Below are 15,643 nucleotides of genomic sequence, written 5' to 3'. Positions count from 1 at the left end.
CTGGTGTCAGGCGCCTGTAATCCCAGCTACTCGGGACGCTGAGGCAGGAGAATCGCTTGAACCCGGGAGGCAGAGGTTGCAGTGAGCCAAGATCGCGCCATTGCACTCCAGCCTAGGGGACAAGAGCAAGACTTCATCTCAAAAAAAAAAAAAAAAAGGAGTAAAGAGTTTCCTGTGAAAGAGAGTTGTCAGTATGTATTATATAATGTTAGCTGACACTTCTTGTTTGAGCCTTCCAGAGGTAACGCTGAGTAGCAGAAAAGATTTGTGCCTCAAATGCTTCTGTCCTAGACAGTAACGGTAGAAGTTAGCACAATATGCAGGTGCCAGCATTACAGGTCTGGCCAGCTCAGGAAATGAAACATAGCTACAGGGCATATCTTGTGAGGTGGCTTCAAAATCATGGTCCAGTCTTAACTACTTTGTAGTCTTTAATTTAGAATTAAGTAAAACTAACATTAAAGAAAAACAATTATGTAATACTAGTTTTATCACATCTGAAAGAAGTTAGTCTTTTGTCATAAAAGTGAAGCCATCCTAGGTGATTGTATAAAGCAATAAAGACAAAAAAACCTTTAACCATGACCACCCCCATATCCCACACGTAAAAGAAACTGTGTTCAGTTAAAATGGTGAGAATTGGTTTTTTTCCCCTTGATACTGCCCCATCTCTTTGCCTGTGTGTAATCATGAAATGTACATTCCTGGTATTACATGTTATCGTGATTTGGTCACACCATGAGTGAGTTATGACTAAAATTTTGTGTTTTGGGGGCATTTGAACATTTATTCTATAAGAATACTATCAGTTTTTGGCTGGGTATGATGGCTCGTGCCTGTAATCCCAGAACTTTGGGAAGCTAAGGTGGAAGGATCATTTGAGGCCAAGAGTTCAAGACTAACCTGGCCAACAAAACAAGACCCCATCTGTACAAAAAATTTAAAAAATAAATAGTGGGCATAGTAGCACACAGCACACGCCTGGCTCTTGCGACTCCAGAAGCTGAGAAGAGTTGATCACTTGAGTCCAGGAGTTTGAGCACTCCAGCCTGGGTGACAGAAACCTAGTTGCTAAACACACACACGCACGCACACACACACACACACACACACACACACACACACACAGAAACCTAGTTGCACACACACACACACACACACACACACAGAAACCTAGTTGCACACACACACACACACACACACACACACACAGAAACCTAGTTGCTAAACACACACACACACCCCCCTAGTTGCTAAAAACACACACACCCCCCCCCCCCAGTTGCTAAAAACACACACACACCCCCCTATGTGTTTTTGTTGTGTATGTTGGCTGTGTACTGGTAGTTTTGAAGAAAGATATATTCACTTTAATATCTTAATTACTCTAAAGTTTTGGCATGATTGCTTAAAGACTTGTAATGTTTTAGAGTCTATTTTCTTTTTCTTTTTTTTTTGAGATGGAGTCTCACTCTTGTCACCCAGCCTGGAGTGCAATGGCGCGATCTTGGCTCACTGCAACCTCCACCTCCTGGGTTCAAGCGATTCTCCTGCCTCAGCCTCCTGAGTAGCTGGGATTACAGGTGCTCGCCACCTGGCCCGGCTAATTTTTGTATTTTTAGTAGAGGCAGGGTTTCTCCATGTTGGCCAGGCTGGTCTCGAACTCCCTATCTCAGGTGATCCGCCCGCCTTGGCCCCAAGGTGCTGGGATTACAGGCGTGAGCCACGCGCCTGGCCTGGAGTCTATTTTCAATTAATTAGTATCCTTTCGTGTAAACTGAGAGTTCATAATCAGATTAGATTCATTTTAAAGCTATATATTGTAATGTCAATAACTGAAATTCTGCTGCCAAGTTTTTTGTTGTTTTTTGTTTATACAATTCAGTGACTTTGAGTATATTTACAGAGTTGTGCAACCGTCACCAAAATTAGGTTTTAGAAATTTTTACCACTCGGCCGGGCGCGGTGGCTCAGGCCTGTAATCTCAGTACTTTGGGAGGCCAAGGCAGATGGATCACTTGAAGTTGGGAGTTCGAGACCAGCCTGGCCAACATGGTGAAATCCCGTCTCTACCAATAATACAAAAATACCCAGGCATGGTGGTGCATGCGTGTAATCCCAGCTACTTGAGAGACTGAGGCAGGAGAATCGCTTGAACTCGGGAGGCGGAGGTTCCCATGAGCTGAGATTGCGCCACTGCACTCCAGCCTGGGCGACAAAGTGAGACCTCATCTTTTTTTTTTTTTTTTTTTTTTTGAGACGGAATCTCGCTCTGTTGCCCAGGTTGGAGTACAGTGGCGCGATCTCGGCTCACTGCAAGCTCCACCTCCCAGGTTCACGCCATTCTCCTGCCTCCGCCTCCTGAGTAGCTGGGACTACAGGTGCCCGCCACCACGCCCGGCTAATGTTTTGTATTTTTAGTAGAGACGGGGTTTCACCGTGTTAGCCAGGATGGTCTCGATCTCCTGACCTTGTGATCCGCCCGCTTCAGCCTCCTAAAGTGCTGGGATTACAGGCGTGAGCCACTGTGCCTGGCCGAGACTCCATCTTAAAAAAAAAAAAAAAAGGAAATTTTTATCACCCTATGAAGAAATTTTGGGGCTGGGCATGGTGGCTTACACCTGTAATCCCAGTACTTTGGGAGGCCAAGGCAGGTGGAGCGCATGAGCCTAGGAGTTTGAAATCAGCCTGGGCAACATAACAGCACTCTGTCTCTGAAAAAAAAAAAAAAAAAAAAAAAAAAAAGGAACAAAGTTTGGCCAATTTAGTTACTTCTGATTCTCACCCTCAGCCCCAGGCAACTAACCTATTTCTCATCTCTATAGATTTGGCTTTTCTAGGCCCAGTGTGGTGGCTCATACCTGTGATCCCAACACTTTGGGAGGCCGAGGCAGGAGGATCACTTGAGACCAGCCTGGAACATAGTGAAACCCCTGTCTCTATGAAAAATATTAAAAAATTATCCGTCTTGGTGGTGTGCAGCTGTAGTCTCAGCTACTTGGAAGGCTGAGATTGGAGGATCGCTTGAGTCTCCAAGGTTGAGTTTGCCGTGATCCTGCCACTGCACTTCAACCTGGGCAACAGAATGAGACCCTGTCTCTGAAAAAAAAAAAAAAAAGCTTTTTCTGGACATTCCATATAAATGGAATCATATAGTGTATGACGTTTTATATTTGGTGGCTTTCACTTTTTTTTTTTTTTGAGACGGAGTCTCACTCTATCACCTAGGCTGGAGTGCAGTGGTGTGATCTCTGCTCACTGCAACCTCTGCCTCCTGGGTTCAAGTAATTATCCTGCCTCACCCTTTTGAGTAGCTGGGACCACAGGTGTGCGCCACCACACCTGGCTAATTTTTGTATTTTTAGTAGAGATGGGGTTTTGCCATGTTAGCCAGGCTGGTCTCAAACTCCTGACCTCAAGTGATCTGTCTGCCTTGGCCTCTCAAAGTGCTGGGATTACAGGCGTGAGCCACAGCGCCCAGCTGCTTCTTTCACTTAACATAATGTTTTTGAAGATCATCTATGTTGTAACATGTATCAGTACTTCATTTCTTTTTAGGGCCAAATAGTTATTCCATTGTATGGCTACAATGCATTTTGTTTATCCATTCACCAGTTGATGTTCATTTGAGTTATTCATTCATATGTTCACTTGAATTGTGAATAAAGCATTTTTTGTTTCTTTTTTTTTTGGAGATAGGGTCTTCCTCCGTTGCCCATGCTGTAGTGCAGTGGCGTGAAACAGCTTGCTGCAGCTTCACCCTCCTGGGCTGAAGTAATTCTCCTGCCTCAGTCTCTCATGTAGCTGGGACCACAGGCACGTGCCACTATTCCCAGCTAATTTTTTGATTTGTTGCAGAGATGGGGGTCTTGTGATTTTGTCCCGGTTGGTTTTAAACTCCTGGCCTCAAGCAATTCTTCTGCCTCTGCCTCCCAAAATGTTAGGATTATAGGCATGAGCCACCTCGCCTGGCCTGAATAAACCTTTTAGAAGGCTGGGTGTGGGGGCTCATGCCTATAATCCCAGCACTGTGGGAGGCTGAGGCAGGTGGATCGCTGGAGTCCAGGAGTTCCAGACCGGCCTGGGCAACATGATGAAACCTATTCTCTACAAAAAATGAACTGAGGCTGGGCACGGTGGCCTGTAATCCCAGCACTTTGGGAGGCCGAGCTGGGTGGATCATGAAGTCAAGAGTTTAAGACCAGCCTGGCCAAGATGCTGAAACCCCATCTCTACTAAAAATACAAAAATTAGCCGGGTATGGTGGCGGGTGCCTGTAATCCCAGCTACTCAGGAGGCTGAGGCAAAGAATTGCTTGAACCTGGGAGGCGGAGGTTGCAGTGACCCGAGATTGCACCACTACACTCCAGCCTGGGCGACAGAGCGAGACTCCATCTCAAAAAAAAAAAAAAAAAAAAAAAAGAGCCGAGCATGGTGCTGTGCACTTGTAGTCCCAGCTGTTCGGGAGGCTGAAGTGGGAGGATCACCTGAGTCCAGGAGGTTGAGGCTGCAGTGAGCCGTGATCGCACCACTGCACTCCAGCCTGGGTGATACAGTGACACCTGTCTCAAAAAAAAAAAAAAGTTTTTGTGAACATTTGTGCCCAGATCTTTGTGGAGCATATACTTTTCATTTCTTTTGAGTAGATACATTGGAGTAGATTTGCTGGGTCATACAGTAGTAAGTCTATGTTTAATTTTTTAAGAGACAAACTTTTCCAACACGGTTGCACCATTTTACATTCTCACTAGCACTGTATGAGGGTTCCAGTTTCTCTCATCCTTCCCCAACTTACTTTTCCTCTTTATCATCTATTGCTATCCTAGTGGGTGTGAAGTAGCTTCTCAGTGTGGTTTTGATTTGCATTTCCCTAACAACTAATGACGTTGAACATCTTTCCATTTGCTTATTGTTCATTTGTATATTTTCTTTGGAGAAATACCTATTCAGATCCTAGCTCATTTTTCAAAAATTGGGTGTGTCATCTTTTTCTTTATATATTTTATTTATTTATTTTAGAGATGAGATCTCACTTTAGAGTTCTGGTCTCAAACTCCTGGCCTCAAGCAGTCTTCCACCTTGGCCTCCCAAAGTGCTGGGATTACAGGCATGAGCCACTGTGCCTGGCCTATTTGTCTTTTTATTGTTGAGTTGGAGTAATTATTTATTTATTTATTTATTTATTTATTTATTTTGAGATGGAGTCTTGTTCTGTTGCCCAGGCTGGAGTGCAGTGGCATGATCTTGGCTCACTGCAACCTTCACCTCCCAGGTTCAAGTGATTCTCCTGCCTCAGCCTCCTGAGTAGCTGGGATTACAGGTGCGCACCAACACGTCCGGCTAATTTTTGTATTTTTAGTAGAGACAGGGTTTCACCACATTGGTCAGGCTGGTCTCGAACTCCTGACCTCATGATCCGCCCTCCTTGGCCTCCCAAAGTGTTGGGATTACAGGCGTGAGCCACTGCGCACAGCCCGGAGTAATTCTTTATATATCATTTTTGTTTTTTGAGACGGAGTCCGCTCTATTGCCCAGGCTGGAGTGCAGTGGTGCCATCTCTGCTCACTGCAACCTCTGCCTCCTGGGTTCAAGCAATTCTCCTGCCACAGCCTCCCTAGTAGCTGGGATTACAGGTGCCCATCACCACGCCCAGCTAATTTTTGTAGTTTTAGTAGAGATTGGGTTTTGCCATGTTGGCCAGGCTGGTGTCGAATTCTTGTCCTCAAATTATCCGCCTGCCTCGGCCTCCCAAAGTGCTGGGATTATAGGCGTGAGCCACTGCACCTGGCATTCTGTTTTTTTTTTTTTTTTTTGAGATGGAGTCTCGTTCTGTTGCCCAGGCTGGAGTGCAGTGGCGCGATCTCAGCCCACTGCAACCTCTGCCTCCCAGTTTCAGTCAATTCTCCTGCCTCAGCCTCCTGAGTAGCTGGGACTACAGGTGCTCACCACCATGTCCAGCTCATTTTTGTATTTTTAGTAGAGATGGGGTTTCACTATGTTGGTCAGGCTGGTCTCGAACTCCTGACCTTGTGATCTGTCTGTCTCGGCCTCACAAAGTGCTGGGATTACAGGCCTGAGCCACTGTGCCTGGCTGCATTCCTTGCATAGTCTTATTCTGTGGTTTTTATTTTCTTTTTTGAGACAGGGTCTCAGTCTGTCACTCAGGCAGGAGTAGCGCAATTTTGGCTCACTGCAGCCTTGACCTCTTGGACTCAAGCAATCCTCCCACCTCATCCTCCTGAGTAGCTGGGACTACAGATGTGCGTCACTATGCCTGGCTAATTTTGTAGAGACCAGGTTTCACCATGTTGCCCAGGCTGGTCTCAAGCTCCTGAGCTCAAGTGATATGCCCGCCTCAGCCTCCCAAAGTGTTAGGATTACAAGCATGAGCCGCTGTGCTCAGTCTCTTTGAGCTTTCTTGATGGTGTTGGTGTTTTTTGATATGCAAAGGTTTTACATTTTCAGTAAATTAATTTATTGATTTTTAAAATTGTTTGTGCTTTTGGTACTGTATATAAGAAACTATTGCTTTCCCCAGGATCATGAAGATTTACTCCCTCCTATGCTTCTTTTAAGAATTTTATTTTCTTGTTAAGTTTTGGGAGGATTTTTTTTTTTTTTTTTTTTTGAGATGGAGTTTTGCTCTTGTTGCCCAGGCTGGAGTGCAGTGGCACAATCTCAGCTCACTGCAACCTCCACCTCCTGGATTCAAGCAATTCTCCTGCCTCAGCCTCCTGAGTAGCTGGGATTACAGGCTCCCGCCACAATGCCCGGCTAATTTTTTGTATTTTTAGTAGAGACGGGGTTTCACCACGTTGGCCTGGCTGATTTTGAACTCCTGACCTCAGGTGATCCACCCGCCTCAGCCTCCCAAAGTGTTGGGATTACAGGTGTGAGCCACTGTGCCTGGCCCTTGGGAGGACCTTTTTTTTTTTTTTTTTTTTTTTTTTGAGATGGAGTCTTGCTCTGTTGCCCAGGCTAGAGTGGAACTCCCAGGCTTAGGTGATCATCCTGCCTCAGCCTCCTCGATAGCTGGAACTACAGGCATACAACACCACACTCAGCTCGAGTTTTATAGTTTTAGCTTCTGTATTTAGGTCTTTGCTCCATTTTGAGTTAATTTTTGTGTATAGTGTGAAGTAGCATATAGATATCCAGTTGTCCTAGCATCATTATTTGAATTGTATGTGGATATCCAGTTGTTCCAACACATTTATTGAAAGATTTCCTCTTGCCTAATGAATATTTTTGGCAGTTTTATCAAAAATTAGTTGACAATATAAATGCAAGAGTTTATTTCTGGGCTCTCAATTCTATTCTGTTGCTCTATATGTCTTTCTTTATAACAGTACCACACTGCCTTGATGGCTGTAGCTTTGTAACATGTTTTGAAATTGGGAAGTGTCAGTCCTCCACCTTTGTTCTTTTTCAAGATCATATCAGTTATTTTGGGTCCCTTGCCTCCCTTCCCTTTCCCCTTCCCCTTCCCTTTCGACAGAGTCTAGCTTTGTTGCCCAGGCTGGAGTGTGCAGTGGCACGATCTGGGCTCACTGCAACCTCTGCCTCCTGGGTTCAAGCCATTCTTCTGCCTCAGCCCTGAGTAGCTGGGATTACAAGCATGGATCATCACTCCAGTTAATTTTTGTATTTTTAGTAGAGATGGGGTTTCACCGTATTGGCCAGACTGGTCTTGAACTCCTGACCTCGAGTGATCCACCTGTCTTGGCCTCCTAAAGTGCTAAGATTACAGGTGTGAGCCACCACACCCGGCCTGGGTCCCTTGCATTTCTTTCTTTCTTTTCTTTTTTTGTTTTGAGATGGAGTCTCGCTCTGTCACCTGGGCTGGAGTGCAATGGTGTGATCTTGCTCACTGCAGCGTCTGCCTTATGGGTTCAAGCAATTCTCCTGCCTCAACCTCCCGAGTAGCTGAGATTACAGGCGCCCTCCACCACGCCTGGCTAATTTTTGTATTTTTAGTAGAGGTGGTGTTTTGCCATGTTGGCCAGGATGGTTTCAAACTCCTGACCTCAGGTGATCCACGTGCCTTGGCCTCCAAAGTGCTGGGATTATAGACGTGAGCCACCTTGCCCGGTCCCTTGCATTTCTTTTTTCTTTTTTTTTTTTTTTTGAGACAGTCTCACTCTGTCCCCCAGGCTGGACTGAGGTGGCGCGATCTCGGCTCACTGCAAGCTCCGCCTCATGGGTTCATGCCATTCTCCTGCCTCAGCCTCCCAAGTAGCTGGGACGACAGGCACCCGCCACCACACCTGGCTAATTTTTTATATTTTTAGTAGAGACGGTGTTTCACCGTGTTAGCCAGGATGGTCTCGATCTCCTGACCTCATGATCTGCCTGCCTCGGCCTCCCAAAGTGCTGGGATTACAGGCGTGAGCCACCGTGCCTGGTGGTCCCTTGCATTTCTATATGAATTTTAGGATCAGCTTGTCAATTTCTGCAAGAAAGGAACCTGGGGTTTTGATAAGATTCAGTTGAATCCGTGACCAATTTGGTTAGTATTGCCATCTTAACAATGTTAAATCTTCTGATCCATAAACATGGAATGCCTTTCCATTTATTTAGGTCGTCTTTAATTTTATTCAGCAATGTTTTATTGTTTTCAGTGTGTAAGTCTTACACTTTGGTTAATTTTTTTTTTTTTTTTTTTTTTGAGACCGGGTCTCGCTCTGTTGCCCAGGCTGAAATACGGTGGCACAATCACTACCACATTGTAGCCATGACCTCCTGGACTCAAGTAATCCTGCTACCTCAGCCTCATAAGTAGCTGGGACTACAGGCGTGTGCCACCACACCCAGCTAATTTTTAAAAATTTTTTTGTGGAGGCAGGATCTTACTGTGTTGGCCAGGCTGGTCTTGAACTCCAAGTAATCCTCCTGCCTTGGACTCCCAAAGTTATTTATGCCACTGTACCTGCCATAAATTTTTTTCTAAGCTACTTCTTAGTGATGGTATTATGAATGGAATTGTTATCTTCATTTCATTTTAGGGTTGTTCATTGCTAGTATATAGAAGGTTATTTAAATTTTGCACTCATTTATTCTATGGTCAGAATAAATGTGTGGCCAGCATGACTTCCAACTGTTTGACAATGTTGCTTAATTATTTTGTCTTGATCAGCCGCATTTTACACTAGATACCCTGGACTAGTTGTGGGTACCTTAGGCTTAGTTTATAGCATTATGTTACTCTGTGTATTAAAAGCACATCAAAATAGCACTGTGTGTAAATCATTTGATTTGTTAAGTCATATTCAGAATGTAGTGCTTTTAATTTCATAATACACAAAATATACATTTTTTTTTTGAGATGGAGTCTCACTCTGTCACTCAGGCTGGAGTGCAGTGGTGAGATCTCGGCTCACTGCAATCTTTGCCTCCCATATTGAAGAGACTCTCCTGCCTCAGCCTCCCAAGTTGCTGGGATTACAGGCACCCACCACCACGCCTGGCTAATTTTTGTATTTTTAGTAGAGACGGGGTTTCACATGTTGGCCAGGATGGTCTCAAACTTCTGACCTCAGGTGATCCACCTGCCTCGGCCTCCCAAAGTGCTGGGATTACAGGCATGAGCCACTGCACCCGGCCGAAAATATACATTTTCCAATAGATAAATGTACATTTTGAAGGAAAATTCACTTGGTTTTATTTTTTGATTAGTCATGAGTAGCCTCTACAGTTTAGTTGTCATGTAAAAAAAATTTTTTTTTTTTCGAGACAGAGTTTCGCTCTTGTTGCCCAGACTGGAGTGCAATGGCGCGATCTCGGCTCACTGCTATCTCTGCCTTCCGGGTTCAAGCGATTCTCCTGCCACATCCTCCCGAGTAGCTGGCATTGCAGGCATGGGCCACCACGCCCCACTAATTTTGTATTTTTTTTAGTAGAGATGGGGTTTCTCCATGTTGGTAAGGCTGGTCTCGAACCCCCAACTTCAGGTGATCTGCCCGCCTCGGCCTCCCAAACTGCTGGGATGACAGGCATGAGTTACCACACCTGGCTTTTTTTTGTTTTTTTGAGATGGAGTCTTGCTCTGTTGCCCAGGCTAGAGTGCAGTGGCACGATCTCGGCTCACTGCAACCTCTGCCTTCTGGGTTCAAGCAATTCTCCTGCCTCAGCCTCTCGAGTAGCTGGAACTACAGGCGCGTGACACCGCGCCCGGCTAATTTTTGTGTTTTTATTAGAGACTGGATTTCATCGTATTGGCCAGGCCGGTCTTGAACTCCTGACCTCGTAATCTGCCCGCATCAGCCTCCCAAAGTGCTGGGATTACAGGTGTGAGCCACCACGCCCAGTCTGTCATATAAAATTAAAAGCAAAAGCTGGGGCCGGGCATGGTGGCTCACGGCTGTAATCCCAGCACTTTGGGAAGCCGAGGAGGGCGGATCACCTGAGGTCAGGAGTTTGAGACCAGCCTCGCCAACATGGTGAAACCCCATCTCTACTAAAAATACAAAAATTAGGGCCGGGTGTGGTGACTCACGCCTGTAATCCCAGCACTTTGGGAGGCCGAGGTGGGCAGATCACAAGGTCAGGAGATCGAGACCATCCTGGCTAATATGGTGAAACCCCGTCTCTACTAAAAATACAAAAAATTAGCTGGGCGTGGTGGCAGGCACCTGTAATCCCAGCTATTCAGGAGGCTGAGGCAGGGGAATCACTTGAACCTGGGAGGTGGAGGTTGCAGTGAGCCGAGATGGCGCCACTGCACTCCAGCCTGGGCGACAGAGCAAGACTCCATCTCAAAAAATATATATATACATACAAAAATTAACAAGGCGTGGTGATACACGCCTGTACTCCCAGCTACTCAGGAGGCTGAGGTAGGAGAAACACTGGAACCTGGGAGGCGGAGGTTGCAGTGAGCTGAGATGGCACCGCTGCACTCCAGTCTGGGTGACAGTGAGACTCCATCACAAAAAAGAAAAAAAAAAAAACCGGGCACCTGTAGTCCCAGCTACTTGGAACGCTGAGGCAGAAGAATCACTTGAGGAGTTTAAGGCTCTGGTATGCTATGATCATACCCCTTAATAGCTGTTGACTGCATTCCAGTCTGGGCAACATAGAAAGACCTCATCTCTATTTGTAAAATAATTTAGAGTGAAATTCTCATAGTGTTGTTTGTGTACTGTATTTTGTTCATTACCATATTTGCCTGTTGTTGAAGTATAAGAGAATTGTTAGGCTGGTTTATTTCATTCATTCTCTTTCAGTTATGAGACAAAGAATTAAACCTTTAAATTTTATGTTTATGAGATTATTTCTGAAACTTTAACATATTTTTCAGGGTCAGTTAAATGAAAGCATGGACCATGGGGGAGTTGGACCATATGAACTGTAAGTTTATATGAAGAGATTTTCATTGTGTTGTCTTTCTTACAAGTAGGTTTTATCAGTTCTATTTCATAGCAATCGTGTGATTCCTGTAACCTGTTCTTAAATATGTAGTCATATTTATCAACTCGATGTATTGAATTTGGCACCAAAATCTGATCAATATTATAGCCTATCAGAGTTTTGAGATTATGTATGGATTTTGAGGAAAAGATATTAATTCAGATTCAGAGTACTAAATATGAATCTGAGTTGTTAGTTTAATATAAAGAGCCACAGTTTTAATCTTTTCTTACAGAAAAATTTGTAGAAATGCCTCAAAAAGTCAAATGCTTTCTGTTTTGCTTTAATATACAAACAGAAATTCATGCAGTCATTCAAACAGAAATTCATGCAATCTGGCTGGGCACAGTGGCTCACACCTGTAATCCCAGCACTTTGGGAGGCCAAGGTGGGCGGGTCATTTAAGGTCAGGAGTTCGAGACCAGCCTGGCCGACATGGCGAAACCCCATCTCTTCTTAAAATTCAAAAATTAGCTGGGCGACATAGCAAGACTCCGTCTCAACAGCAACAACAAAAAAGAAATTCATGTAATCTTAAGTCATTTTAGACAAGCTCCATTAGGTGAGTATGGTGATTAATCTGCTCTGTATTGTACTCTCAAGTAAAAAGCGTTGCTGTAGGAGGAGAATGAGAAGATAGATCACTCATGTAGAAAGCATTTAAATGACAGAGACAATTGCTACCCCTTTTGGATTCTTTATTTTTATTTTTTTGGAGACGGAGTCTCCCTCTGTCACCCAGGCTGGAGTGCAGTGGCGCAATCTCGGCTCACCACAACCTCCACCTCCTGGGTTCAAGCAATTGTCCTGCCTCAGCCTCCCAAGTAGCTGGGACTACAGGAGTGCACCACCACACCTGGCTAATTTTTGTTGGGGTTTTTTTTTTTTTTTTTTTTTTTTTTTAAAGACAAAGTCTCGCTCTTGTCCCCCAGGCTGGAGTGCGACGGCATGATCTCGGCCCACTGCAACCTCCGCCTCCCAGGTTCAAGCGATTCTCCTGCCTCAGCCTCCTGAATAGCTGAGATTATGGGTTGCTGCCACCATGCCTGGCTAATTTTTGTATTTTTAATAGAGACGGGGTTTCACTATGTTGGCTAGGCTGGAATTTTTGTATTTTTAGTGGAGATAGGGTTTTACCATGTTGGCCAGGCTGGTCTCAAACTCCCAACCTCAAGTGATCCGCCCACCTCAGCCTCCCAAAGTGCTGGGATTACAGGCATGAGCCACCACGCCCGTTGGATTCTTTAAATCAAGCTAATAACTTGAAAAAACAGATAGAAGAAGTTTTGTACTGTGATGTGAACTAATTGGGTAGTTTTGGAAAGATCCCTGATTTTCTGCTGACGTTGCCAAATGAGGTTGGATAATACCTAATTTCATAGATATTTTGATTGAAGTAAATTTGAATAACTAGAAGACTTTTTTTCTTTGTCAACTTAATAAACTTGTTCTAACTTACCTTAATTTTGGGGTGCTTGATGCTTATGAAAATAAATAATTGTCTTCTTTGTTGCACTCCTAAGAGCAAGATGGGTCACCAGCAGCTGTATTGGAGTCACCTGTGAAAATTCAGTCAGGGTTCTTGCTCTTGTTGCATCTGCTCAAACCGGCAAGGTCTGATCCAGAAATACGGCCTCAATATGTGCGCCAGTGTTTCCATCAGTACACGAAGGATATAGGTTTCATTAAGTTGGACTAAGTGATCTTACTTGAATGGATTATCCAAGGCATCTACCCAATGTAAAACCACAGTACCTCTTTGTGCATAAAATAAACATTTATAAAATAAGTAAATAATTGATTGCCCATTCTATGAACAAGGAGGTAAATAATTATCAGGCCACCCTCCTCTTGACCTGCTGTTCTGTTTGTTTAGAGCACAGATAATTTGCTGTCATGTACTTTTTTACTTTTACTTAATTAGATTACATTTCTCTTTCTCCTTTTTCTTGACTATGCTGAAAGTAATTTAACTTTTTGCAAATTTATTTTTGGTTTTGCTTTTCTTCCCAGTGGCATGGAACATTGTGAGAAATTTGAAATCTCAGAAACTAGTGTGAACAGAGGGCCAGAAAAAATCAGACCAGAATGTTTTGAGCTACTTCGGGTACTTGGTAAAGGGGGCTATGGAAAGGTAGGCAATATTTTTGAAATGAGAGCTGTTGTCTGTCTTGAATAGATTGATTTTTATACCCTGGTTCCAGCAGTCATCTTCAATCTTTGTCAGCTATCAGCAAAGGATGTGATCATGACCACTTAGCTGGTATGTTTGAGGGATGTACAGAAGTTCAGTTTTCCCTTCTCTTCATACCACCACACATGTAAAAGCCTGGCACATAATAGGTACTCAGTCAGTATTCATAGAATAAATAAATAGACAGCTGTACCAGGCAAAGTATATTATTAGAGGGTTCATTCTTTACTTTGGTTAAATGGTATCCTCTTTAAAAATAAACCCCTCCTTGCTTACAAGAGACATGGCACTCTAAGTTGCTATCTGTTACTGAGACCTTAATCTGAACTGGTTTTCTGGAGCAATAGGATTGGGGAAGCTGGAGGAATATAAAAAGGGGGAAGAAAACTATTTAGTTTCACAGTTTTGCCCGAGGCTTTACAACTTAAGATGTTACTTTTATGAGTTCTGCCCACGAAAATTTTTAACCAAACTATTCTGTTATCAAAATAATTTAGATAATAACTTGGTTAGGATTAAGTTTTAAGAATTATTTTTGCTATTGTGTAGTGTTAATTTTTGCAAAGCAGACATTTGTAGCCTGTTCTTATGCTTAAGAACACATTGTAATTTCTAATCATCCTGAATGTGCAACACATGCACTTTGAATCTCACATGTTTTAGGTGTTGCATGAAAATGTTTATAGTTGTCTTTCAGTATGGGGGAGGGGTAAGGGGGAACTGATTCCAAGACCTTTGCAAACAACAAAATCTGCCAATGCTCAAGTGCCTTATATAAAATGGCATAGTATTTGCATATAAGCTACACACATCTTCCCATATACTTAATTTTTTATGTTATTTTTTATGATTTTTGAGATGGAGTCTCGTTCTTTCCCGCAGGCTAGAGTGCAGTGGCGCGATCTCAGCTCACTGCAACCTCTGCCTTCCAGATTCAAGCGATTCTCCTGCCTCAGTCTCCTGAGTAGCTGGGATTACAGGTGTGCGCCACCACATCCGGCTCATTTTTGTATTTTTATTAGAGATGGGGTTTCACCATGTTGGCCAGGCTGGTCTTGAACTCCTGACCTCAGGTGATCCGCCCGAGTCGGCCTCCCAAAGTGCCGGGATTACAGTTGTAAGCCACCTCACCTGGCCATATTTGTATTATTTTTTATTGTTTGTATTGTTTATTGTTTTTTCCCCCAAATATTTTCATTCTGTGGTTGGTTGAATCCGCAGCTGCTGAACCTGTAGATTCAGAGGGCCAAGTATAAGTACAAACTATTTTAAGTAATAGATAAACGGTAATTTCCTGTCAACTATTTTTAAATAGTTTTACGTGAAGCAAGGGCAGTGGCAACCTTGAAAGAAATTTATGAAATATTTTATAATTTTTAAGGTGGTATTATGCCTCTGGGAACACTGTTTATAGCTTGTTCTAAGTAGGATTTGATATATTAATATAAAGTGTTTATTATTAGATGGTCATTGTCCAACATTACCACCAGATGGCAGCAGAGCAAACAGGAAAGTCATGATTGTTAATGCGGTCTGTTCTTTTAGCTGATCATTTTTGCACATATTTTTTATAATATAAACTGCTGTGGCATATGTTTCTTATAACTAGGAATTAAGGGAGTGTGCCTGACATAGTTTGCCTTTGAATAACACACACTTTTTTTTAATCCAGGTTTTTCAAGTACGAAAAGTAACAGGAGCAAATACTGGGAAAATATTTGCCATGAAGGTGCTTAAAAAGGTGATTTCCACTCCCCCTTTTTAGTCCTCATACACCATATTTTTACACTTGATCTCAGCCAAAAGGCTGGGAAGCAATCACGTCATATTTTTAATTGTTGTAACATTTTGGCCTAAAATTTGCAGTCAAAAAAATGTATCTCAAGCCAGGTACAGTGGTGCACACCTGTGGTTCCAGCTACTTGGGAGACTGAGGCAGGAGGATTGCTTGAACTTAGGAGGTCAAGGGTAGCCTGAGCAATGTAGCAAGACCCAGTCTCTTACAGAAAAAATGTATTTCTTTTTTTTTTTTTTTTGAGA

General features: G+C 43.5%; 1 protein-coding gene and 1 pseudogene across 6 annotated transcripts in view; both read left to right on the top strand.

Moving 5' to 3' along the window:
* Positions 1 to 15,643, top strand: part of RPS6KB1 (ribosomal protein S6 kinase B1) — a 56,908-nt gene that overhangs the window by 5,998 nt on the left and 35,267 nt on the right. For 5 of the 6 annotated variants that reach the window (XR_010124539.1, XM_054457143.2, XM_054457144.2 and 2 more), the window contains exons 2-4: positions 11,300 to 11,349; positions 13,423 to 13,543; positions 15,276 to 15,344. Coding sequence is in view for 5 of the 6 variants with exons in the window: in XM_054457143.2 (XP_054313118.1) it covers positions 11,300 to 11,349; positions 13,423 to 13,543; positions 15,276 to 15,344 (240 nt within the window). In the remaining variant the exon portion in view is untranslated. Of the gene's footprint in view, positions 1 to 8,456; positions 8,510 to 11,299; positions 11,350 to 13,422; positions 13,544 to 15,275; positions 15,345 to 15,643 lie in introns of those variants that run through there. The other variant, XM_063655633.1, reaches the window with a different exon arrangement.
* On the top strand, positions 12,621 to 13,416 carry LOC129017082 (small ribosomal subunit protein uS14-like; annotated as a pseudogene).

This window comes from Pongo pygmaeus, chromosome 19 (assembly GCF_028885625.2).
Source record: "Pongo pygmaeus isolate AG05252 chromosome 19, NHGRI_mPonPyg2-v2.0_pri, whole genome shotgun sequence".
Classification (NCBI taxonomy): domain Eukaryota; kingdom Metazoa; phylum Chordata; class Mammalia; order Primates; family Hominidae; genus Pongo; species Pongo pygmaeus.
Note: the sequence above shows the minus strand (reverse complement) of the source record. Positions and strands in the feature narration are given on the sequence as shown.